The 27,889-nt window shown below is 44.9% G+C and overlaps 1 protein-coding gene across 1 annotated transcript; it reads right to left on the reverse strand.

Annotated features, from left to right (window-relative positions):
• LOC134742942 (E3 ubiquitin-protein ligase siah-1-like) lies at positions 1-27,748 on the reverse strand. Its single transcript, XM_063676163.1, has 15 exons — positions 27,513-27,748; positions 27,149-27,241; positions 25,114-25,225; positions 24,486-24,601; positions 22,805-22,897; positions 21,409-21,648; positions 18,585-18,668; positions 17,380-17,486; positions 16,451-16,511; positions 15,782-15,816; positions 15,177-15,341; positions 14,821-14,994; positions 11,116-11,319; positions 10,658-10,780; positions 1-1,455 (listed from the first exon to the last, which is right to left on the reverse strand). Exons 1-15 carry the CDS (start codon positions 27,565-27,567, stop codon positions 1,339-1,341), a joined length of 1,779 nt encoding a protein of 592 aa, XP_063532233.1. The 5' UTR covers positions 27,568-27,748; the 3' UTR covers positions 1-1,338.
• Positions 27,749-27,889: the final 141 nt, after the last annotated feature.

The raw sequence follows: 27,889 nt of genomic DNA on the forward strand, positions 1-27,889 counted from the left end.
CATGTATAGGGTGACAGTTCATATAGTATGAAAAAATTAGTTCCAGTGAAATTCCGCAACATGGTGCGTGATCATATATTCCTGGTCAGGTTTTACAAATTAGAGATGTACGAACGAAGACGGAAGAGAAAGACGGCAAGTTTTCCAATGTTCGTATTCGGTTAAAGTGCCCAATAGACGTATAAGGACAAACGATTATCAAGGGCTTTTTATGCTTGATAGGCGTTTATGAATAACGCCATAAGTCCCCGGCAAGCTTAGCCGAATTGCACCTTCCCATGCAAACGTAGTTCCGCTCTCATTTTAAAACTACGTGTTGGATTGTAATGAAACTTTGCACAAACAATGACATGAGGTATATCTAGGTCTGAAATTAGTTTATATAGCAAAGCAAGTTTTGTATGAAAAGCTTAAATTCGCTGTATTTTTTTACTATGGTATCTGAAGCTACATAAACTAATTACAGACATAGATATACCTTATCCTATCCTAATTACAAAGTTTCAGAGCAATCTAGCTAGTGGTTTTAAAATGAGAGCGGAACTACGTTTGTATGGAGAACCGAGCTTGCCGGGGACTCATATGGGTGTTGCGTGTTGCTAATGTACAAGTATGTTTTCAAGTGTCTTCGTCAGCCGGTTCCTGTTCAGGCTCGGCCTCGGCCAGCGTGATGATGAGCTCCAACGTCTGGTCCGTCACCGAGTGCTCGTTCTTGAAGCGAAGGTAGTTGAGCGCCTGTCAATCGTTGACCATTAGGGCCAACCCACTAGCGTCTTTTGAGCTTTGGCGTCTAGTCAGCGCTATGGAAAATGGCGTCGCCGCGCAGTTGCGCCAACGTTGCGTCGAGCAGCAGCCTTAGAGTTGACTAGACGTCGACGGGAGACGCTAGTGTGTGGTGTTGCCCTTGGACGCCATGTTTATCGTAAACCGTGTGTTATATCAGGCTGTAGCCACGCGCGTCAGTTGACGTCTATGGCGGTCAAAGGGTGCTAACAGTCCATATGTACAAGCACAGATTTAATATATACGCTAGATGACGCAAATACCACGATTTGTATTGAAACCAAGCGTGCCGACTTTTTCATAGGTACAAAATTTACGCATAATATAATTTTAAAATTACTTATCTGCGATAAATATGTTCTTGCCTTTGGGTGCTCGCAATTTTTGGGCTGTTGCAGTTAACTATCATGCAACGAAGCATTTTTTAAGTTTTCACGGACATCCGGCTGCAACAACTGACGCGCGTGGACTGTAAAGAGCGACGGTCAACCTCGACGCTTGGTCGGGGTTCGGACACGCGAAGTAGATGCATTTGCTAGTGTAACAAGTGTGTGTTCACGTGTCTTCGTCAGCCGGTTCCTGTTCAGGCTCGGCCTCGGCCAACGTGATGATGAGGTCCAACGTCTTGTCCGTCTCCGAGTGCTCGTTCTTGAAGCGAAGGTAGTTGAGCGCCTGTCACAGACGTTGACCATTAGCCTAATGGACCGCGAGCCAGGCGCAAATTTCGTCAGTGATCGCCTCCCGGGCGAAAACTCGTATAGCGGTTAACGGCTATGTATGATGAACCCTCGTGAACGTCAGCTGCCGCTCCGTTGGTGGGTTGAGGAATGGCAGCCACCGAACCGCGTAACACGGTCTTTCCACCGCGATACAACCGGCTGACGATTTGCTTTATTAACAATAGCATCTAAACTATCATCTGACAAAGTATCAAACGGGAGGCAATTTTTTTTTATAGACTATATGCTGCCATTCCTCAACCCACCAACGGAGCGGCAGCTGGCGTTCACGAGGGTTCATCATACATAGCCGTTAACCACTATACGAGTTGTCGCCCGGGAGGCGATTGGTCATGGAAATCCGTTCCTGGCCCTATAAACTATAAAGAATCAGCATAATTATTAATAATGATGTGCCGTCGGAAAGTTTCCAAAATAGGCGGGTCCACACAGAACGAGCCGCCTCGCGAGGAAACTGCCGCGCGAAGCAGCTCAGTCGGTGGAGACGTGCCTCACCCGAGGCAATGCGGCCTGGGCACGACTTCAAAGACCGACATGCGAAAATTTAACATTGAAAATTTTCGAAAACATATTTTTGTATGGGAATCGAAATTGAAACATGAAAGTGTCCTTAATTTCCTATGAAATTGTCCCGTAATTTCCGAAATCTTTGCTAACTTTTTTGTAACTTTCGGCAACTTGCATATCTGTAAATTATGAAGCGTTTATGAAGATCGCGATGTTAGCACACATAAGTGCAATTTTACTTATCATTTGCTATACCGTGAGTAACTACTGATTTGCATCATACAGCTTTTTCTACTTATACTACAACAACAGTTTATGTTTATAAACTTTTAACCCTTTGACCGCAAAAGACGTCAACTGACGCGCGCGGCTACAGCACAATATCAACCTTCGTGCATTACGATAAGGTTCAGGATGACGCGCTCGCTGCACACGAGTGGCGTGGCGTTTAAAGTGCAAGTGTCGGTTGTACCAAACTGCCTGTCACCATTAAAACGCTGATTTAAACTTTCACGATTTTTACTCATTATTATTTATCTCCACGGGACTTAATCGCGTAAAATAGTTTTAAAATGTACCTCCGACGTTTCGAGGACGGCGTTGTCCCCGTGGTCTCGGAGAAGACTGGCTAAAGTTGACATCAACATCTTCTAGGCGCGCGAGTTTTTCGAACTACCCGCACTTGGTTTTGTTTATTAACTTGAACGTTTTGCGCACTAGGGATGCTACCGGGTCGACACACAACACTCACAATATTCGATTTTTCAACTTTCGATATTTGGTTTCGCTTACACTTACTAATGACTGGGTTCCATGTGGATGAGATCTTAAAACCTTCGTCTCGATTGAAATTTCTATGTTTCTTGATTTCAATGGCTTCACGGATTTTTCTACTATAAAACCCACGATCTGTAGAAAGTATTCTAGGGTTGTGAAGCTCAATCCAGTGGTTTGGCCCTGACTCTAGTAAATGCTCAGCAACGGCAGACTTGTTCACCTGACGGTTCTTGACAGCTGCGATATGTTCCTTAACTCGTTCCGCAATGGTACGTTTCGTTTCCCCGATGTAGGAACTACCACAACTGCAATCGATCTTATAAACGCCAGGTGACTGGAACGGGATAACGTCCTTCGGTGACCTCAGGTTTCCTGCAATTTTGGATAAAGGAGTGTATACCGTCCTTATAGAGTACCTCTCAAGTACTGTGCCAACCTTATCCGTTACTCCTTTCACATAAGGTAAAAATGCCGGTTGCCTGGAGACATCAGGACGCTTCACTCTTGCTTTTCGTCTGGGTTGCCACTTTCTCACCTTATACTCGTTCCACCTAAGTACCTCCTGAATATGCGACATCTCGCTCTTTACCTTATGTGAAAGGAGTAACGGATAAGGTTGGCACAGTACTTGAGAGGTACTCTATAAGGACGGTATACACTCCTTTATCCAAAATTGCAGGAAACCTGAGGTCACCGAAGGACGTTGTTGCGGCAAGCAAGAAAGCATACTCAATTTCATGGTAGATGGCGCTGCGCTGCACACATCGCGCGCTACGGGTTTCCTGCGACCTATATAAGCGCGGCCATTGTCAAGCTTTTTATTTTTGCAATATCCTTCAAAGAAATAACATGTCATGTATACGCGTCTAATTTATTAATAATATAATTGTGTTGCAAATCGGCGTTTCAATTCTTATTTCACGTTATGAGGAACTAGAGTCTACAAAGTGGTCCATTAGAGCCGGAAATATAGTGAATTAGTGGTGAAAAACGAACAATCGCAGTGAAATAAGAATAATTTTGAGAGATTATAGACGTCACGCATCGAACATTCTAGAACAAAATAAATGAAGAAGGAACAAGAGTGAAAAAACAAAATACGAGAAATAAACGATGAATGAACAATATTTACGAGGTTTCAGTGCATAAATACAATAAATAACCATATCGAGTACCGCGAGAACAATAATTGAGTGATTTTCGTAAAAATAGTCGGCGCTTCGGTGTAAACATTGGTGTAAACAATGGACATAAAACTGTGAAAATACATCGAGATTCGTAATAATTTTGAAGAAAACGTGTAAAAACGAGCAAAGCTACGAACATTTAGTGTTTTTCAAGCCAAAAGAGTGAAGATTCAAGATATTTCGTAAGATTTTACTACATAACCTACAAAATGGATACTTACGTGTCGGAACAAGAAATTACTTACGAATTAATAAGAAAGATCGGGATAAACTTAAAGAAGCAAGGAAAATCACGTATTACGAAAGGCTATGTACAAGCTAGAATTGATACATTGAACGAGTATTGGCAGAAATTTCAAACAAACCATTTCCAAATCTTGAAATATGCAACTACGGCTCAGAAAAAGGAGCATAATTACTTCACAACCGACTTGTACTCCAATGGAGAAGAAGAGTATTTTGTGATTAAAGGAGAGTTATCGGATACTATCGAGCTATTCAACAAATCCGAAACTTTGAGTGAGCAACCGCAATCGCAACCGCAATACAAGTCAACGTCGGAAGTAAACAAGCATTCTACGCAAGAGGTGAAGCTTCCAAAAGTGATCCTGCCCCAATTCTCTGGAGATTATCAAGAATGGACGTCATTTAGAGACCTGTACACGTCGCTCGTTCATAATAAAACATCGCTGAGCAAGGTACAAAAACTTCATTACCTGAAATCAAGTGTCACCGGTGAAGCTGAACAATTATTGAAGCATCTGCAAATAACCGAGAAAAACTATGATGTTGCATGGGAAACTTTAGACAAGAGGTACAACAACAAACGCATGATAGTAAATACCATCTTGAATAGATTTATGAATCAAAAGAAAGTGTACAACGGCACATCTAGATCTATCAGAGAGCTACTCGATACTACCCAAGAATGCCTGAACAGCCTTAAAAACAACGACGTAAAGATTAACGATTGGGATACTATCGTGATTCACATTATACTCAACAAATTGGATGACGAGACGCGCAAACAGTGGGAAGAGGAGATAAAAGCGCTACCTGTACAAGAGTTGCCGAAACTAGAGAAGTTTACAACCTTCTTAGAGACACGTTTCAGAGTGTTAGAAATGGTTCCATCTACAACCTATTCGAAGGACAGAGAGAGAGCTATCGTGAGACAGAGATCCTTTCTAACAAGCCCCGCTACAACTACAATACAGTGTTCCTACTGCAAACAAAACCACTTCACCTATCTATGCAAAGAATTTGCAAACCTAGATGTCAACAACAGAGTTCAACATGTCCAAAAGGAAAGACTTTGCTTTAACTGCATGTCATCAAAACATAATGTGAAAAATTGTAAATCCAGAGTATCTTGTCATCATTGCCAAAAAAGACATCATTCTTTACTTCATTTTGAAAACCAACCAACTGAGAAGAGAGAAAATCCAATACAATCTACATCGAGAGAAACCGCTACAAATTTGAGAGAAGAGACTACTACAAAACCTTCAGATACACCAAAAATAAGAAACTACCTTATCACTCAGAATCATACTGCGCTCATGGCTACCGCACTAGTAAACATTAAGACTGGCCATGGTATACAAGTTCTACGAGCACTCATTGATCCCTGTTCACAAGAATCATTTATAAGTGAAGCAACTGTCAAACAATTACAGCTGCGAAGAAAACCAGCTGATGGATTAGTTACCGGAGTGGGTCATATGTCAACAAGAATCAAGTCCGCTACAGATATAGAAGTTTACTCAAGGTTCAACGACAACTTCAAAGTCAACTGCACAGCCTACATTGTTCAAGATGTCACCGACATTATGCCTGAAGTCCCAATCAGTCCACAGAAATGGAGTCATCTGCAATACCTGTCACTTGCAGACCCAACTTACCATACACCAAGCAACATTGATCTACTACTTGGAGTTCACATCTACACAGACATTTTGATGAACGGAGTGATTAAAGGAGAACCAGGTACTCCCATAGCACAACAAACTCGCTTGGGATACATCCTGTCAGGAGGTCAGTTGAACAACAACCACATGAGAGAGTTCAAAAGCATGCATCTGAACATAACATTAGAGAAGATGGTAGAAAAATTTTGGGAGACAGAGAGATTAGAGTCAGAGGAAAACGACACTCTCACCCCACAAGAACTTCGAGCTGAGAACATTTATCAAGATACAGTAGCAAGAGATACAAACGGAAGATACATCGTATCACTTCCATTCAAGTGTGACAAACCTACTTTACCAGAGAATTCTAGAGAAATCGCACTGAGAAGATTCATGAGCACTGAGAGAAGATTAGAAGCAAACACAAAATTGAGAGAATCCTACAATGAGGTCATGAGAGAGTACATAATGTTACAACATATGGAATTAGTTGAACGAGATGAACCTATGAGAGAGCCAGACAGAAGAGTATACCTGTCACATCATCCTGTGATCCGTGAAGACAGAGACACTACTAAGCTTCGGGTAGTTTATGACGCTTCATGCAGAGGAGCCAACGGAGTAAGCCTCAACTCAGAACTGCTAATTGGTCCGTCACTTCTGGGAGATCTTCGAGACATTCTTATGAGATGGAGAACGCATAAAGTCTGCTTTGTCGCCGATGTCATCAAAATGTACCGGCAGATCCTTGTAAGAAGAGAAGACACAGACTTTCAGAGAATACTTTGGAGATTCAGCCCTGATGAAGACATAAGAGAGTATAGAATGCTAACTGTAACCTTCGGAACAGCATGTGCACCATTCTTAGCAATCAAAACCCTGAGACAGATAGCAATCGATGAGGCAAACACAGAAGATTATGCACAAGCTCGAGAAATCATCAACCATTCTTTCTACATGGATGATGTACTGTCAGGGGGAAATACAATAGAAACCGCAGTAGAGGCTAAACGTCAACTGACAGAAGTACTAAGAAGAGGAGGCTTCGAGTTACAAAAATGGTCTTCAAACAGCAAAGAATTCATAAACACAGTAGAACCAGAGAAGAGAGCGAAGAATTCTGAGATAGACATCAACAAAAAAGAGACAATCAAAACATTAGGAATCACTTGGAACTCAAACGAAGATACCCTCTTAGTAACAAACAAAATCAACACTTTATCTGAGCAGCGAGTAACAAAGAGAAACGTCTTAACAGTCATCGCTTCCCTGTTTGATCCAATGGGTTGGCTAGCACCATCTGTAGCCATGGCGAAAATATTTCTACAGAAGACCTGGTCAAGAGAATTATCATGGGACACAGAGTTACCTGAAGACTTGAAGACAGAGTGGAAGACTTTCTGCAGAGGCATAGAGCACCTGTCAGACGTGAAGCTTGAGAGATGGATCGGAACGACCAACAACAGCGAGTTAGTAGAACTGCATGGCTTTGCTGATGCATCAATGTCAGCCTACGCAGCAGTAGTCTACAGCAAAGTAATCCAACCAGACGGAGAAGTCAAAATATCACTCATCATGGCAAAAACAAAAATCTCACCGTTGAAAAAACAACTCACTTTGCCCCGTCTTGAACTGAGTGCAGCACTGCTACTGAGCCAACTACTGAAACACGTCGCTACAGCTATGAGAATCGAGCACAACCATACATACGCTTATTCAGATTCAAAAGTAACCTTAGCCTGGATTCTCGGAGACCCGCTGAAGTGGACAACATTTGTGAAAAACCGAGTCATTGCAATCAACAACAACATAGATACAACATGGTCGTACGTGAACACAAAAGAAAACCCTGCAGATCCAGCATCGAGAGGAGTCGCACCTGAGAAATTAAAAGAACATACACTATGGTTTCAAGGCCCAACATTTTTACATCAAAGAGAATGGAGAAGAGAACACTATGAAGTAGAAGATACAGATCTAGAAACAAGAAAATCTATCAAATGCGCAACTACTACCTTGTCAGAGAAGACTCAGAAGACAGAAGATTTCATACTTACAATTTCAAAGAGATATTCATCATTGAGAAAACTCATCTCAGTCATAGCCTACTGTAGAAGATGGCTTATCTTAAAAAACAAACATGTAAAAGAAAACTTACCTCAATATGTAACTCATGATGAGCGAGAAGAAGCACTTACAACATGTATCAAGCTTTCTCAACAACTAGAATTTCCACAAGAAATCGAAGCTCTAAGAAATCACACAACATTGAAGAAAAGAAGTCGTTTACTGTCATTTACGCCTTTTCTCGATGACAAACAAATCCTGAGAGTTGGAGGAAGATTGAAACATGCAGATTTAGAGTTCCTGAGCAAACATCCAATTATCCTGTCCAAGAACAACGTACTGATACCACTTTTACTTAACGACGCACACAAGAAGACGTTGCATGGAGGCCCTCAACTGATGACTACATATCTTAGAGGAAGATACTGGCTGATTGACGCAGGAAACACTATAAAAACATACGTGAGAAATTGCTTTCCTTGTGCTAAACAAAAAGCAAAGACAGTAACTCAACTGATGGGTGACTTACCTGAGATACGAGTGAAGCCGTCAAGAGCGTTCCTTACAACTGGTGTAGATTTCGCAGGTCCAGTAAACGTGCGCATGAGCCCTGGACGAGGAACAAAGACTTTCAAAGCATATATAAGCATCTTCATCTGCATGGTAACTAAAGCAATACATATAGAATGTGTGAGCAACATGTCTATGGAAGCGTTCATGGCAGCATTTAGAAGATTTACATCACGAAGAGGATTCGTCAAGGAGATGTGGAGTGACCACGGGACTAACTTCATTTCCTCGAGCAAAGAAATACTAGAGACTTGGAGACTTGGCAAGTCAACAATCCCTGTTGAACTAGCAGCCCTACTAGATACAGAAGGCACCAAGTGGAAGTTCATCCCTCCTGGATCACCAAACCATGGCGGATTGTGGGAGGCCGGAGTCAAGAGTATCAAGTTTCATCTTAAGAGAACTCTCGGAGACGCTACACCTACCTTCGAAGAATTTACAACTCTTTTGAACCAGGTCGAGGCTTGTCTGAACTCAAGACCTTTATCACCACTGAGCGATCATCCTGATGACCTAGAGCCGCTGACACCAGCACATTTTCTTGTTGGAGAACCGTTAGTCACCATCCCGGAGAGAGATTTAACACAACATAAGACAAATTCATTATCAAGATGGCAAAACATTCAGAAAATGCTACAAATATTTTGGAGAAAATGGCAAACTGAATTTCTAACAAGATTACAAGAGAGACCGAAGTGGAAAATCAGAAAACAAGAGTTTAACGTCGGAGACCTCATACTAATTAAGGATCATAGATTACCTCCTAGTAAATGGCTACTAGGTAGAGTTGTACAGAAACACCCTGGACAAGACAACGTGACACGAGTCTACGAAGTCCGCACAGCAACTGGAGTGCTAACCCGCTCGATTTCGAAGCTCTGTCCACTACCAGATGTGAGAAGAAAGGATTCTGCTATTCTTTAGGCGGGAGTATGTTGCGGCAAGCAAGAAAGCATACTCAATTTCATGGTAGATGGCGCTGCGCTGCACACATCGCGCGCTACGGGTTTCCTGCGACCTATATAAGCGCGGCCATTGTCAAGCTTTTTATTTTTGCAATATCCTTCAAAGAAATAACATGTCATGTATACGCGTCTAATTTATTAATAATATAATTGTGTTGCAAATCGGCGTTTCAATTCTTATTTCACGTTATGAGGAACTAGAGTCTACAGACGTTATCCCGTTCCAGTCACCTGGCGTTTATAAGATCGATTGCAGTTGTGGTAGTTCCTACATCGGGGAAACGAAACGTACCATTGCGGAACGAGTTAAGGAACATATCGCAGCTGTCAAGAACCGTCAGGTGAACAAGTCTGCCGTTGCTGAGCATTTACTAGAGTCAGGGCCAAACCACTGGATTGAGCTTCACAACCCTAGAATACTTTCTATAGATCGTGGGTTTTATAGTAGAAAAATCCGTGAAGCCATTGAAATCAAGAAACATAGAAATTTCAATCGAGACGAAGGTTTTAAGATCTCATCCACATGGAACCCAGTCATTAGTAAGTGTAAGCGAAACCAAATATCGAAAGTTGAAAAATCGAATATTGTGAGTGTTGTGTGTCGACCCGGTAGCATCCCTAGTGCGCAAAACGTTCAAGTTAATAAACAAGACCAAGTGCGGGTAGTTCGAAAAACTCGCGCGCCTAGAGGATGTTGATGTCAACTTTAGCCAGTCTTCTCCGAGACCACGGGGACAACGCCGTCCTCGAAACGTCGGAGGTACATTTTAAAACTATTTTACGCAATTAAGTCCCGTGGAGATAAATAATAACCATTAAAACGTTCGCTAAATGTTATTGTAGAAAGTTTCATATTTAGTTCACTGTTGAGTTACGTTGACCAGCTAATTGTGGTTGGTGCAACTGGTCCTTAATCTTTATGAGCACAAGTTGTTTACTGACACTTACTCACACACACACACACACACACACACGCACACGCGCACGCGCACACACACACACACACACACACACACACACACACACACACACACACACCACACACACACACACACACACACACACACACACACACACACACACACACACACACACACACACACACACACACACACACACACACACACACACGCATGTTGAAATGACTGTACTTGGTCGAGGGTGAGGTGGAAGCAGTCCTGCCTGCTGGTGTTGAGCACAGGGTTCTCCAGGTCGCTGTGCGTGGTGCGCCGGTAGACTAGTCGCCGCCCGCTGTGCCGCCCGTTTACTGTCACCTGTACATAAATGTCACATGTCAACTAGTATGACAGGCGGAAGACTATTTAAGACTGCAAGAGACCCGCTTTCGGCGAAAAGTGAAATAATAGAATTTATTTTTATATACCACTTTTGTGGCAAATAAGCATATGACCGCTGCCTATGGACGCCTGCAACCGCTTAAGAGGTGTCACATGTGCGTTGTCGACCCTTTCAACCAGTAGACTTGTTGAAGAATTCTATGCTGTAATCTCTGCAGATACAGCTTTAGAGCCCTTGGCTTTTTGTACCGCCGGCAGAATGCGACGTGTAGGTATCTATTTATCCGAGAGTTCCATAGGCCTGTTCTCACCTCGTACGTGTAATTATGCGCCTGATCCTGCGGCCCTAGATGCTGCACTAGAGCACACACGCCCCACGTACGCACGTCCATGTCGACGCGCAGGTGGAATATAGCCCCGAGCGCCGCGACCACGAGCTGCACGTGCTGCTCGGTGCGCACGCCCAGAGGGATGACGTGTTGCGTGCCGGTTTTGAAGGATTCTGGGTGCTTCGTCTGAAAACACAATGGAGTTGTACTAACCACAACTGCGATTGAAGTCATAATGCCATCTCGTTCACACTTGCCTTGACTTCAGCGGGTGTAAAAGTGAAGGAATTATGACCTTAATCGAGATTTGCAGATGTGTGAATACGGGGCATCTCGAAGCGCCGACTAACGTGAATCTTTATACGATACTTTATTACTTTCTTTACGGTTTTTTTTATGGGATTAAGTGAACGCTCTCCCATTATAGTCAATTATATCCAAACGGACGTAATGGTTAATAAAAATAACTTCATTATAGCTTAAGCCTTGTAGTGCTTGTGGCAAGCATGCCACGACGCAAATGTTGCAAGCTTGTGTCCCCTGTGTGGATGTTATTGGTGACCTGTGCGTGCGCTTGCAGCTTGGCGCGCGGCATGGGCGGCGCGGCGCGGCAGGCGGGGAGGGGGCAGGCGTGGCGGCGCGCCGCACAGCTCGCCTCGCGCTTGTGTCCCCTGTGTGGATGTTATTGGTGACCTGTGCGTGCGCTTGCAGCTTGGCGCGCGGCATGGGCGGCGCGGCGCGGCAGGCGGGGAGGGGGCAGGCGTGGCGGCGCGCCGCACAGCTCGCCTCGCGCTTGTGTCCCCTGTGTGGATGTTATTGGTGACCTGTGCGTGCGCTTGCAGCTTGGCGCGCGGCATGGGCGGCGCGGCGCGGCAGGCGGGGAGGGGGCAGGCGTGGCGGCGCGCCGCACAGCTCGCCTCGCGCTTGTGTCCCCTGTGTGGATGTTATTGGTGACCTGTGCGTGCGCTTGCAGCTTGGCGCGCGGCATGGGCGGCGCGGCGCGGCAGGCGGGGAGGGGGCAGGCGTGGCGGCGCGCCGCACAGCTCGCCTCGCGCTTGTGTCCCCTGTGTGGATGTTATTGGTGACCTGTGCGTGCGCTTGCAGCTTGGCGCGCGGCATGGGCGGCGCGGCGCGGCAGGCGGGGAGGGGGCAGGCGTGGCGGCGCGCCGCACAGCTCGCCTCGCGCTTGTGTCCCCTGTGTGGATGTTATTGGTGACCTGTGCGTGCGCTTGCAGCTTGGCGCGCGGCATGGGCGGCGCGGCGCGGCAGGCGGGGAGGGGGCAGGCGTGGCGGCGCGCCGCACAGCTCGCCTCGCGCTTGTGTCCCCTGTGTGGATGTTATTGGTGACCTGTGCGTGCGCTTGCAGCTTGGCGCGCGGCATGGGCGGCGCGGCGCGGCAGGCGGGGAGGGGGCAGGCGTGGCGGCGCGCCGCACAGCTCGCCTCGCGCTTGTGTCCCCTGTGTGGATGTTATTGGTGACCTGTGCGTGCGCTTGCAGCTTGGCGCGCGGCAGGCGGGGAGGGGGCAGGCGTGGCGGCGCGCCGCACAGCTCGCCTCGCGCTTGTGTCCCCTGTGTGGATGTTATTGGTGACCTGTGCGTGCGCTTGCAGCTTGGCGCGCGGCATGGGCGGCGCGGCGCGGCAGGCGGGGAGGGGGCAGGCGTGGCGGCGCGCCGCACAGCTCGCCTCGCGCTTGTGTCCCCTGTGTGGATGTTATTGGTGACCTGTGCGTGCGCTTGCAGCTTGGCGCGCGGCATGGGCGGCGCGGCGCGGCAGGCGGGGAGGGGGCAGGCGTGGCGGCGCGCCGCACAGCTCGCCTCGCGCTTGTGTCCCCTGTGTGGATGTTATTGGTGACCTGTGCGTGCGCTTGCAGCTTGGCGCGCGGCATGGGCGGCGCGGCGCGGCAGGCGGGGAGGGGGCAGGCGTGGCGGCGCGCCGCACAGCTCGCCTCGCGCTTGTGTCCCCTGTGTGGATGTTATTGGTGACCTGTGCGTGCGCTTGCAGCTTGGTGCGCGGCATGGGCGGCGCGGCGCGGCAGGCGGGGAGGGGGCAGGCGTGGCGGCGCGCCGCACAGCTCGCCTCGCGCTTGTGTCCCCTGTGTGGATGTTATTGGTGACCTGTGCGTGCGCTTGCAGCTTGGCGCGCGGCATGGGCGGCGCGGCGCGGCAGGCGGGGAGGGGGCAGGCGTGGCGGCGCGCCGCACAGCTCGCCTCGCGCTTGTGTCCCCTGTGTGGATGTTATTGGTGACCTGTGCGTGCGCTTGCAGCTTGGCGCGCGGCATGGGCGGCGCGGCGCGGCAGGCGGGGAGGGGGCAGGCGTGGCGGCGCGCCGCACAGCTCGCCTCGCGCTTGTGTCCCCTGTGTGGATGTTATTGGTGACCTGTGCGTGCGCTTGCAGCTTGGCGCGCGGCATGGGCGGCGCGGCGCGGCAGGCGGGGAGGGGGCAGGCGTGGCGGCGCGCCGCACAGCTCGCCTCGCGCTTGTGTCCCCTGTGTGGATGTTATTGGTGACCTGTGCGTGCGCTTGCAGCTTGGCGCGCGGCATGGGCGGCGCGGCGCGGCAGGCGGGGAGGGGGCAGGCGTGGCGGCGCGCCGCACAGCTCGCCTCGCGCTTGTGTCCCCTGTGTGGATGTTATTGGTGACCTGTGCGTGCGCTTGCAGCTTGGCGCGCGGCATGGGCGGCGCGGCGCGGCAGGCGGGGAGGGGGCAGGCGTGGCGGCGCGCCGCACAGCTCGCCTCGCGCTTGTGTCCCCTGTGTGGATGTTATTGGTGACCTGTGCGTGCGCTTGCAGCTTGGCGCGCGGCATGGGCGGCGCGGCGCGGCAGGCGGGGAGGGGGCAGGCGTGGCGGCGCGCCGCACAGCTCGCCTCGCGCTTGTGTCCCCTGTGTGGATGTTATTGGTGACCTGTGCGTGCGCTTGCAGCTTGGCGAGCGGCATGGGCGGCGCGGCGCGGCAGGCGGGGAGGGGGCAGGCGTGGCGGCGCGCCGCACAGCTCGCCTCGCGCTTGTGTCCCCTGTGTGGATGTTATTGGTGACCTGTGCGTGCGCTTGCAGCTTGGCGCGCGGCATGGGCGGCGCGGCGCGGCAGGCGGGGAGGGGGCAGGCGTGGCGGCGCGCCGCACAGCTCGCCTCGCGCTTGTGTCCCCTGTGTGGATGTTATTGGTGACCTGTGCGTGCGCTTGCAGCTTGGCGCGCGGCATGGGCGGCGCGGCGCGGCAGGCGGGGAGGGGGCAGGCGTGGCGGCGCGCCGCACAGCTCGCCTCGCGCTTGTGTCCCCTGTGTGGATGTTATTGGTGACCTGTGCGTGCGCTTGCAGCTTGGCGCGCGGCATGGGCGGCGCGGCGCGGCAGGCGGGGAGGGGGCAGGCGTGGCGGCGCGCCGCACAGCTCGCCTCGCGCTTGTGTCCCCTGTGTGGATGTTATTGGTGACCTGTGCGTGCGCTTGCAGCTTGGCGCGCGGCATGGGCGGCGCGGCGCGGCAGGCGGGGAGGGGGCAGGCGTGGCGGCGCGCCGCACAGCTCGCCTCGCGCTTGTGTCCCCTGTGTGGATGTTATTGGTGACCTGTGCGTGCGCTTGCAGCTTGGCGCGCGGCATGGGCGGCGCGGCGCGGCAGGCGGGGAGGGGGCAGGCGTGGCGGCGCGCCGCACAGCTCGCCTCGCGCTTGTGTCCCCTGTGTGGATGTTATTGGTGACCTGTGCGTGCGCTTGCAGCTTGGCGCGCGGCATGGGCGGCGCGGCGCGGCAGGCGGGGAGGGGGCAGGCGTGGCGGCGCGCCGCACAGCTCGCCTCGTGCCTGTGTCTGCGCGCCGCGCGCAGGTAGCGCCCGCAGCCGTGCCGGCACGGGTAGCGGAGTACGCCTGCTACATCCTGTGGACACGGTATAAAGCGTAAGCTGAGTATGAAACCTGGAAGGCAAGGAGATAGTCTTGCAATCCATAAGAATAGCCGACGGCAGTAAATATCACTGCCGCACACTAAGTGCCCTCGGCACTGCGTGATGGGCTCCATGCACTCAGTAGAAGGGTGGTCTACAGCAAGATGCAGTGTACCTCCATGGCGCGGTTGCGCACGGACGAGAAGGGCGTGCGACACACGGGGCACGCGTCGAGCCGCTTGCGGCACGAGCCGCACACTAGGTGGCCGCGGCGGCACTGCGTGATGGGCGTCTCCATCCACTCCATGCACACTGGGCACTCCAGCAGACGAAGGATGCTCTGCAAAAAAATATCCTCATTTTTTTAACTAAGTAAAAAGTTGATGATGATGATGATATTTTTAGTGGGGATCTATTTAAGGGCATATTCGATATCGTGTTCTGATTAGGAAAAAATTTAAGAAAAAGTTTTTTGACGCTAAAAATTTTTGGCCCTTATATGGAGGGTTGGCCGAATTGGACAATCTGCCCCAAAGAACTTTTTTTTTTGCGTAAATTTTTTTTTTTCTTTATTTTCCCTAATCAGAACACGATACTGAATATGCCCTTAAGCTTTTGGACGCAAAAGACCGATATATACGCACCGTAGGTTCAACGCCAAAGACCGATTAATTGGTCATAGACCACAGAGCAAAATAGACCTACATGCATATGCATAAACGCTATATGCGTATACTTACAGCGATGTAAACATATGCGAAACATAAATAATTAACTCACGTGGTTTAGAGCCAAAGCCGAATCCTGTGCTTCTTCTGTAACAAAAATGTATACATTGACATATATGTTTAGGGTAGGGTAGGAAACAGTGGCTCAGCTCGAACAGTGGCTCAGTCGCCCCAATATCGCCTCTATCATGTTGGAATTAGGTTGAGTGAGCCACTGTACCCGACAATTTTTTTCCGAGCTACTGTTTCCTACCCTACCCTACACAGGAAGTTTTTTCAACTCTTACACACACTGAGGTGAATGTGTATGGTAGAAGAGCCGACTGCTAAATTTCGTACCGACTTGATACCGCGATGAAATGCACAATGGTTTCCCACAAAAGTGATGCTAAGTCCGAATTTGATAGTCTGCCACGGCGGAACTTGCCGAAAGTACAAAAAGAAGGCCACTTCCGGTGCGAAAAAGAGGGCTGATTTTACCCATCTGATACCGAAATAATAGTTACGGCAACAGTTAGAAATTTACTGGTAGACAGAGAAAAGCGAAATCTGTCAGTATTTTTTTTTTTGCCGGAAGTGCTTGGCAGACGCTCTCAAAGGTGACCATCCGGACCCCTAAATATACAAACGATAAATCGTATTAAACGTGAAACGTGCGTAGTAAAGTTAATATACAATATGCGTAAACAGTATCTAATGTTTCACTATTAACTTATTTCACCTTCTCTTTTTCGTTTGGTCCCTCTCTGCTGGCTTGATTCTGCTGCGGTGACTGCAGGTTCCTAATATACAAAAATGTCCATATTTAGAAATAATAGTACATTGTACCAAAGATAGATATAACTCCGTAATAGATGGATACAGTCTAAGGAAAAAACGTGCCTCGAAAATCACGAAAATTTGATTCCCGATCAGATGGCGCCACTAGCTTTGGCCTACTCTCGTATAGAGGGCGTTGACGGTTTCATTTGTTATTTATAATTTTAACGCATATCAGTGAAAGAACATGGGTCAAAATCATATAAAAATAATTAATGCAAATAATAAAATCATTTATCCATATTTAAATACATTTTAAAGTATTTTTATACATCTTAATTTTTAGTTTTAAAGTATGTCGATAGATGGCAATGAATTTACAGTGGTTACAAAATTTACTATGACAGTACCGCTCTATCTTATTATTATATCCTCTTTGATTGTACAAAGTGGGGGGTAAGTGAAATATTGTGCGAGAGTCTATACATTCACGACAACCGCAGGCTGGAGTGAATTAAAGATACGAGTAACAATATTCTTACCCCCGGAGTTACACACGATGTTTTACATCACACTTGCGAATGAAAAACTAAATTTTAAGCGAAATCATTCTTAAATACGGTGACATTTTAAACATTCGTCCGCCATTTTGAATTTTTTTGGCAGTATAAGCATCGAAGGCACAGACCCACGAGTGAGTTATAGCTTTTTTTTTCAGAATCCACAATTCCCGCGATTCCGGCGGAAACAATATAGGCCTTTGTCCTTCAGTACACCTGCATGAAATTAAATCTTTTTCGAGCAAGTGTGATTTTATTTATTTATTTTACGGCGTGATGAAAAATATATTATCATTCGGTATGTATTTTTATTAAAAATATATAAAACTACCGTTTCATTGTCACCGGTTGGGCGAGACGAAGGCTCAGGGTCGTGCTCCACCTCGAGTATCTCTTCTTCAAGCAGAGAACCCGTGGACATGTTCAGGGGCTCCTCTGCTGCAAACAAATATTACGCTTTTAGACGGTGATTACACCATTGCTTCGTCAGTGTTATAACCGCCTAATAGCAAGCGTGGCTCACTCCTCATTAGTCTAATTTAGTCCTTATCGCGACCGGTTCAGAATCAAAAGTATTTTACAAACTACACTTACATAAATTACATTTACACAATACATTGGGACAATGTACAAATGGGGTCCAGAGGCTTAGTTCATAAGTTATTATAGGTTTAACTAACATAGGCTTAAGGGAATGTACACTAACACTATGGACATGGTCTGAAATAAAATATATTGTATTGTATAAATCTCCAAGATTAATAAGCGTAAGTAAGTTACTTTTAAACTACTTATGTATTTCTCAAAATCGATCTATTCATAGTCTCAACAAGAACGAATGTAACATATTTACTTACTCATTAAATTTTAAACGTCAAGATTAGGTGAAGAAAACCTTCTGTAGGTACTTAAGTACTATTTATTCTGTGCTTTAATTAACGTCAGATTATCCTGATGATTAACCCTTAAATGCATAGTGATGTATGTATGTACACAACAAAAAACATATAATTTTATGCATAATTAGGTAAACTCTTTTTGGTCCTGTATAATTATTTTGATCGTAAATTAATACACTTTCCTTCGTTTTATTGAAATTTGCGCAGTATTTAAGTTTAAAAAAATTACATTTCTTTTAACACGAAATGGCGGAAAATTGGGAAAATTTAATGATTTTTAATATGTAATTTAGGCGGTTTTTTCGGGGTATGTAATTATTTATATTTAAAATCTTTATTATAGGTATATTACAAATAGTATAAATTTCTAATGGTAGTAAGATTTTTTATATCTTTTACCAATAATTGTATAAATTTACATAAATTATTATTTACCCTATGTAAATTCTAATACTGGTTAAGCAGTGAAAATCGATGTTTTAATTTATATTTTTATTTTTCCTAGAATCAGTAAACAATTATGTAAGACATATATTAATTTCAGGCAAAAAGAAAAAATCATGCATTTAAGGGTTAAGACCAAAAACGAACAGGAACAAAGTAACTTTAGTAAATAAATCTGCCTCATAAATATTACCTCTCAACGGCACGTCAGCAAAATAGTCGGCGTCGGCGCGCGGAGAGAAGGCCGGCGCCGGCCCTGGGACCGGCTCTGAAACATCTTCGAGCTCAATACTAATTTTAATAACAAAACTTCCGTGAGACACAGACATATTAAATATATTACATATATACTCAAAATTTTAAATGGTAACATTGATTGTCCTGAATTGCTCGCTAAGCTCTCCTTCAATACTCCATCTAGACCTAAAAGATACTTCCCTCCCCTCACAATTCCATTTTCATCACGTAATTACAGAAAGAATAGCTTTCTATTGCGAGCTGGTAAAAGTCTAAATGAACTAACGAAAGAGTGTGATATTGACGTTTTTAATAGTAACATCACAACTATAAGACGGATTCTGGCAAACAAATTACTTAAATGAGCGAGTCGTATGCGACAGCATACTCATAATAATATTATTGTATCGATCGATGTATTTTATTAATAAGTTTTGTTTTTCTTAGCTCAGTATACTAAGAGTATTCAATTGTGGGTATTTAATAAGTAGGATTCACATTTTGAAATTAGTATTAGTTGAATACGTTGTAAAATTTTAGTGCTAACCACCAATTATGTGTTAACTTGTTGCTATTGGAGGGAACCTATAATTGGCTTTTTGTTATTTACTTATATAACTATTGTATAATTGATAGCTGTTGGTTCTCCGAAAAATAAATAAATAAATAAATAAATATTAATAACGGGCCACTCACAAAAAAAAAAGAAAAAAAAAGAAAGATGGTCAGAAAAGTTTGTGATTCAGCGAAAAGTACGGGAGGCTATCGAAATTGGTCGTCATCCGTATTTTAACCGTGATTGTGGTTGGTCAGTGCCTCCGAGCTGGAAAACTGTTTTGGGTACTACATCGGTGGACAGTGTGGACGAACCATTAGCGAATGACGTAGTGAGTGTTGTGTGCAACCCATCATTTGACAATAATGCCGTAAACGAGGGTAGTTTCTCGCCCCCCCCTGCCGCCACCGGCGCTCGCGCCGAGTCATCGGGCGCGGAGGGCTGCGGCCCGCAGTCTGCGCCGGTCCGTCACCGTCGACGCAAGCTCCTGATGACGGTCCTCGGTACGGAGTGAAACATGTCGAGCGTTTTCGACTTAAAACACGTGAGTGACCCGTTATTAATATACTCAATACTAATGTTTACACAATCGCTTTTATCCAAAGATAGATATAACTCCGTAATAGATGGATACAGTCTAAGGAAAAAACGTGCCTCGAAAATCAAGAAAATTTGATTCTCGTTCAGAGGGCGCTACTAGTTTTGGCCTACAGTCGTATAGATGGCGTTGACGGTTTCGTTTGTTATTTAACAATTTTAACGCATATCAGTGATAGAACATGGGTCAAAATAATCAAAATAATTAATGCAAATAAAAAAAATCATTTATCTATATTTAAATACATTTTATCGTATTTTTACAAATCTTCAATTTTAGTTTTAAAGTGTGTCGACAGATGGCAGTGAATTTACTGTTATTATTCATTCAGAGCCCACTGTGTCCCACTGCTGGGCAAAGGCCTCCCCCCTCTTTTTCCACTCGTCTCTGTTCAATGCTATATCCGGCCAGCCTGTCAAGAAGGAAGGAATTTACTGGGGTTACAAAATTTACTATGACAGTACCGCTCTAGTATAAGTTACTCTATGCTTTTATCTTTTAATATTTTTAATATTTAAGGAAAACATCGTAAGGAAACCTGCATAGGTACATCTGCAAATAAATTCAAGTGTGTGTGACATCTCCATTCGTAATACTTATTGCCACAAGATATAGAGTCTACCAGTTCAGTTGGGAGGCCTGTGCCCCAGCAGTGAGACGTAGTCTGGTGATAAATAGGTACCTTCAATATCTCCAAGGTCAATAGGGTCACGTCACGGTCCATGCGAACTCTGCCGTCGGACTCATCTTCGCCGCGGCTTGACTCCATAGGACCAAGACTGGTCTCCAACTTGGACCGGTTCAGAGGAACAGGTAATCAACATAAATACCTTTATCTACGCACATATCGTTAATGCTGTAAAATGCGTTCAGAAACCGTAGGAAATGACCAGCATTATTACAACCAATTTTACTATGAGAACTTTCTTATCTGTGGTAGTAGGTAAAATCTGTACTTTAATGTTATTACATTATAGATTTTTGTAAGGTTATGAGTTTAAATTTGGAACAGCTGTCGGAACTCAAGTGGGTCTCTATTCTAGTATCCATAGATATTAAAACAGTTATCGATACGAAACGTCAATTCAGTATGTTTTTTTTTTAATATAAACCGCACGACATTTGATCTCGAGTGACATGAGAATAGGGACTTCATTCGTTTGTCTATAATTTAAAAAAAAATCGTCTTTACGGAGGATCGAATTGCCGCCATTACTGTTGTCATTTGTTTGTAATTTACATTTTATTTGAAAATATGAGTAGTTTGTTTCTATATTTGTCCAAATTTATTTTTTATTGCATTATTTTAATATCTATAGTCCATAGATATTGTACAGGTAGCACTAGTAGCAATGCAGGTCGTTTCCCTACGGCTTCTGAACCCATCTTAGAGTGCTAATGATATGTTTGTAGATAAAGTAGTGTATGCAACTGTACATAATTAGGCCTTAAAACACTCGTGTGATTCCATTATGAAACTTGCTAACGCTCGTTTCATAAAACCACACTTGTGTTTTAAGGCCTCTCATTATGTATCAGTTGCATAAACTACTATTATCGGTCTCTCTGTCGAAAATGTCCCGAGAAAGGATAGATGGAATTACCATACAGGCTGGTGTTAAATACCTTCAATGTCATCAAGGTCAATAGGCTCTGGGTCAAGATGACGCTCCTCATGTTCCCGAGTGTTGCGGTCACGATCGCCGCGGCCACGGTCACCGCGGTCACGGTCACCGCGGTCCCGGTCGCGGTCGCGGTCGCTCCGGTCAAGGTCAATGCGGCCTCTGCCGTCGGACTCATCTTCGCCATGATTTGACTCCGGGGCTGCGCGCAGTACCAACACCGGTCTTGAGCTGGGACCCGTTACTGTAGAAATAAAGAATAATTCATTTATTTATAAAATTTCCGTAACAAAGCACACCATAGGTCTCCGCACTAGGCTACGCGTATCGCGAGGAACCCGATAGTGGGAGATCTTAGGTCCACCACCTTGCATTTTTGAGACAAAGCAAACCGTTTGGAACAGTTGTTTCTGGGGGTGATCTGAGCTGATTTAGCCCGGTTGCCACGACGTCCCCCCCAGCAGGTGGGCAGGGGAGGGGGGGGGGAGTGGCTCCGGCGCGCCCAGGCGCGCCTCACTCTAAGCTTTATATCTGCATACATCTAGCAAATATATCAAGTTTGGTGTCTTTTTCGTATAATTCGAGGATGAAGAATTCATTTTTGTGACTAAATCACTCACCGATACAAAAAATTCGAGAAATACAAAATTTAAAAAAATCTTTACACTTTCCACCCCCCCCTTCCCTGCCCACCTGCTGGGGGGAACCTCGTGGCAACCGGGCTAAATCAGCTCAGATCACCCCCAAGAACACCTGTTCCAAGCGGTTTGCTTTGTCTCAAAAATGCAAGGTCCCCTTAGAAAACGGGATCTAAGATCTCTAGCTACGAGGAAAGTTACAATTTAAATATCAGAACTAGGCGAACTAGTTACAATCTCATGAATTTCAAGTCCAACATTTAGGCAGAAACTACTAAACTACAAACTATAGCTAATACGTCCCGAGGGTTTATAACATAACAATACTTTAAAGATGTGTTAGTGTGTATACCACACTAACACATCTTTAAAGTATTGTATTTGGGTATTTGACTGTCTTTAAAATAAATTATTTAACACCACGCATGAAATAAAGCACCAAAATATTAATAGAGAAACGTAGACAGCAGTTATTTTTAGACACAATCTCTATTCTAAAATCCGTATAAAACTATATAGAGTAGGTAATTTGCTACTTTCCCTCCAGGGCCCATACATTCTTTACACACTGTATAATTCAGATGCATTTCTTTTGCATCCTTTGGAAACCTAAGCTCTCCAAAACACGAGAGTTAAACCGTAAAATTAGCTTAATGTTAATGTCTTACAACAGTTTAAATTCGATTCGAGGAAAATGGTATAAAAAGGCGTTCTCTCCCGGTCGCCCACTTTCGTCTTAATACGGTAAGTGTATTTAATTACCATTGCCGGTGCTAGAGGGCCGCTTGCGCAGTAAGTTGCGCAAAGAACAGTGCAGACTTGAGAGCTGGCTCGCGATGGATTGGTAACTGCTACCTGCTAACCATAACTATATAATGAATCTTCTCAAATTATTTTTTACGACTTAGACCCTAATCTGTTAAACAAAAGCCATTGTTTCTTTTGTGTCTGAGCGCGTGCCATTGTGTCTGAGTGCGTGGCATGCGCTCAGACACATGTAAATAATCAATGGCTTTTCTTTAACAGATTAGGGACTTAAGCGTTAAACTCATTTGAGAACTATGTTTTATAAAGGAATAAATGAATGAATGAATGAGAAGATTCATACTATACCATTAGTGTAATTTGAACCAATAGGAATTGTAGGAAACGGATGCGCTGGTGGCCTAGCGGTAAGAGCGTGCAACTTGCAATCCGGAGGTCGCGGGTTCAAACTTCAAACCCCGGCTCGTACCTCGAGTTTTTCGGAACTTATGTACGAAATATCATTTGATATTTACCAGTCGCTTTTCGGTGAAGGAAAACATCGTGATGAAACCGGACTAATCGCAACAAGGCCTAGTTTCCCCTCTGGGTTGGAAGGTCTGATGGCAGTCGCTTTTGTAAAAACTAGTGCCTACGCCAATTCTTGGGATTAGTTGCCAAACGGACCCCAGGCTTCATGAGCCGTGGTCGAACGCTTTGAAGAGGTCGGCTTGCGGCAGTCTGCAACGTGCTGCGTGCACACGGCTTATGACCGCGCGAAATAGAGACAAATTACATGTGGTCGTGATCCTCAGCAATGAGAAAACGAGAAAGAAGATACCTACCTGCAAGAAGGTGCCTGTACGACAAGAAAACCGTTAAAAGGAAGCCATAGCAGTCCACTATGTCTATCAAATTTCAAGGATATTTGGAGTTCTGTTTTGTTAGTCTGTCATTTTTAATACGATAAGCCATGGAAATCATGAGAAAATGGAGGATCGGGATCTTGCATTTACAAAATTTGCCAAGGACATTGAGATGCTGGAGAAGGTCAAACGGAGTTTCACGAAACTGCCAAGGCAACTTAAACACAAGCCATATGAGGAGACTAAAGGAACTGAAACTTACTACCCTAAAGCCCCGCAGAGAACGCGGAGACCTAATAGAGAGTTACAAAATACTATCTGGTCACTATAACCTCAAGGATTTTCAAGAGATGTTCAAGCGCAACAACAACCGTCTGAGAGGTAATCACTTAAAGCTAGAAAGGCATAGGTCCAACAGTAACACTTACAAACACTTTCTGAGCAACCGAGTAGTGAGGGCTTGGAACAAACTTCCAGAAGACGTGGTTTCAGCACAAAATGTGAACCTGTTTAAAAATAAGTTAGACAAGCATAACACTACATCTAATACTCGTTCATGATAACTATATATCTTTATGATTACTGGATACAGGCCATATCAGTTGCCATAACTGCCTGCCTACTTATTAAATAAATAAATAATCACTGACCAGCAACCTGGATTGATCAAGTTTTCAAGAAAAACAACAAATTAATAATTTTTCTTAAAAAACCTGACAGTCAAGGTCACGCCGATGTCACGCCGAAAACGTTTTTGGCAAACGCCGCCGCCGATTATTTTTTAATCGGCGCACACGTCTCGAAAATCTTTCTGGAAAGCGTCTCTGCTTTACCTGAGGGAGAAGCGTGGCGTGTGAGCGAGATGCGTGAAAGGCGGTCGGGCTCGAACAAGTCAGCGAAGGTTCGGGGTGTGGGTCGGGGTCCGCGCGGCGGAGGCCCGCTTCGACACCTGACAAAAGATTGTACACTAGAGTCCATTCTTCTAATAATCGTATATTTGGTAAGATAACTAAAATTGGTGATGCAACCTTTGTCAAAAGTAGAAAATCAAGGCCAATATTTGAATTTTCCTTTTTAGGGTTCCGTAGTCAACTAGGAACCTTTATGGTTTCGCCATGTCCGTGTGTCTGTCGGCAGGTTTTGTTCCATGATCGTTAGTGCTAGTTTTTTTAATGGTTTAGGAGGCTTAAGAGCAGACTAATCGTAAGCAATTACTGTTGCATACCCGCAACACCAGAAGGGTTGTAAGTGCGTTGCCGGTATTTAAAATCGCTCTTTACGCTAAGCTTTCTTGAAGGTTCCTAGTTGTATTTTCATATTAAAATGGATCGGAAAGGGAAGCCACCTCACTGAATTCTCATCAACTTAATTTGATTTTGAAAACACTCCTTAATACATTGAGTGCATAAATTTAAAAAAAGAAGAAGATTCACTTGAAAAGGTAGTAAGTTACTAGCATACCTGGCATTGGGCGACAGCCTGCTAGAATTACCAAGAAGTGTCCAGAAGAGACGGTCGCGATCTCTTGGCGTGCGGCGCGTATTCGGCAACGGGCTCACAAGGTGACTTGCACCTGAACAATGAACATATACATGTTTTTTGCGTTGAGGAAATAAATCTAATTGAAATTAAATTAGAGGAGATTTAAACTATGGATCATTTTGTCCACAGCCTGTGGAGGCGCCCTTTTCCGATATGCTGCATATTGACGTCTTAGAAGACGTACATTAAAGCTGCATAGTTGTTACCAAGATTCTAGACATTTTGCGGTCACAACAATACACGAATAATAGGTGCAAGTGATACTCCGGGTGTCTAGGCTAATTTCGTCGTAACTTGCAAGCCGATTCCTGGCGCTGTGGTAGTGCGCTTGCTTCTCAAGCAAGAGGGCTCGGGTTCGAATCGCGGTAATGCCTTATGCTATTCGGCTATATCGGCTATATGCGTATTCGACAAGGGGCTCACAAGGTGACTTGCACCTGAACAATGAATATATACATGTTTTTTGCGTTAATCATGCTATGTCAGGAGCGCTCTCATGGCGTGCGGCGCGTATTCGACAACGGGCTCAAAAGGTGACTTGCACCTGAACAATGAATATATACATGTTTTTTGCGTTAATCATGCTATGTCAGGAGCGCTCTTATGGCGTGCGGCGCGTATTCGACAACGGGCTCACAAGGTGACTTGCACCTGAACAATGAACATATATATGTTTTTCTGTGTTAATCATGCTATGTCAGCTGCGCTGAGCTGTGCAGTGCGGCGCGTATTCGACAACGGGCTCACAAGGTGACTTGCACCTGAACAATGAACATATATATGTTTTTCTGTGTTAATCATGCTATGTCAGCTGCGCTGAGCTGTGGAGTGCGGCGCGTATTCGACAACGGGCTCACAAGGTGACTTGCACCTAAACAATGAACATATTTTTTTTTTTTGTTTGTGTTAATCATGCTATGTCAGCTGCGCTGAGCGGTGGAGTGCGGCGCGTATTCGACAACGGGCTCACAAGGTGATTTGCACCTGAACAATGAACATATACATGTTTTTTGCGCTAACCATGCTATGTCAGCTATATGCGATACTGTGAGTCATACTGATGCCTTCATAATGGGACCATTTCATGCTTTTTGGCTGGTCCATTTTTTTATGGAAGTGGCCAAAGTAAATAGATGTTATTATTATTATTTCATTTTAGACAGGCAGCTGATGCTGGTACGTCTAAATCATAGTTCACTCAGCACAGTTAGCATAGTTTGTCTAGTCTATTTTTAAATTGATTAACACTTGCAGAGTTCACAACTTCTGAGGGTAATTTGTTCCAAGCCTTTACTACTCGGTTTACAATAAAGTGTTTGCCGATATTTTTGCCGAAGATGTTGCTGTGAGAAATTAAGCTTTAGATATTATTTTCAGATAATTAAGTCAAAAACATACCATTTGAACCTTATCTAATTCCATAATGAAAAATGGTGATACTCGCCAGGGTAAAGGCCAGGGTAAAATTAAATACATAAAAAAATTACCAAAGTGTGTGGACCTACCAGTGGCCTAACAATTTTTTTGTGGGCAAGTCACAGTCTTAGGCTTTTCTTTTCTTCACTATTGTAGGAAAAGTGGCCAACTGTTTAAAAATTGCTGCTGGTGGAATTAGAGTTCTATGGACAATCCATCATTAGACTTACATTGACCGGGATAAATACCATGATTACCTTTTGTATTATTTACCGACCGTGAATCATTCAAAACTCCAATCCATCAGTATCATTTACACACCCTTATTGCCACAAAATTAAGGTTCATCATACTTCTTGTGTCATCCCTTGGCTTTTTGCCATGGCTCATGAGAGCCTGAGGTCTGCTTTGACAAATAAACCCAAGAATTGGAGTAGGCACTTGTTTTTAAAAAGCAACTGCCATCTGACATAAACAATATTTGTAGGATCTTTCGATTTTACCAATATTTTTATTGTGAATGATATATAATAATTACCACTGGTCCCTGGCATAGATGCCACACTTGCTCGGTGGACACCAAAGATCCGGGACAGGATACGGACCTCTGGATTTATTGGTGTTTCTTCATCTACAAGAAGATAAAAAAATAACATGAGCACAGGCAGCCATTTATTTGATCATTACTATTATTTCTCAACATGCTAATACATTTTTGATTTTGGAGTTGGCTCAGCAAGTAACAATCTTAATTTTATTTCTAAAAAGGGGGTACTTGCTAAAAATAGTCAAAAATCGAAATCAAAGCTGAGATTTTCATATATGAATAGAATTATACTGAATCTCGATTAGGTACAAAGTTATGTATTAAACCGATATTGCACTTGAAAATTGAGAAGTACCTGAGCTATCCAGTTCTCTTGTTCCATTATTAGCACCATCGTTTCTGCTACTCATAACTACGTTTCCCCTACAGTTATTTTATCACTGCCACATTTGTATGTTGAAGGATGCGTTTGGTCGTGCAAAGTCAACCAACGCAAAAGAGTTAAACTCAATAATATTACATGAAACCGAGTTATTACGAAATATTTATACACCTAAACTAATAAGTAATAACAAACTTTGCAATATTTTTTTGTACTATTTATAGTATATACAAAACGTCAAATCAATGTCACGTTTTGACAAACGTGAGGGCCGGGTGATTCCCATACGGGCGCTTTTTTACAGTAACTTGAATAGCTTCGAACTTGTAGAGACTTGAATTTGGTTCGTT

This window comes from Cydia strobilella, chromosome 7 (assembly GCF_947568885.1).
Source record: "Cydia strobilella chromosome 7, ilCydStro3.1, whole genome shotgun sequence".
Classification (NCBI taxonomy): Eukaryota; Metazoa; Arthropoda; class Insecta; order Lepidoptera; family Tortricidae; genus Cydia; species Cydia strobilella.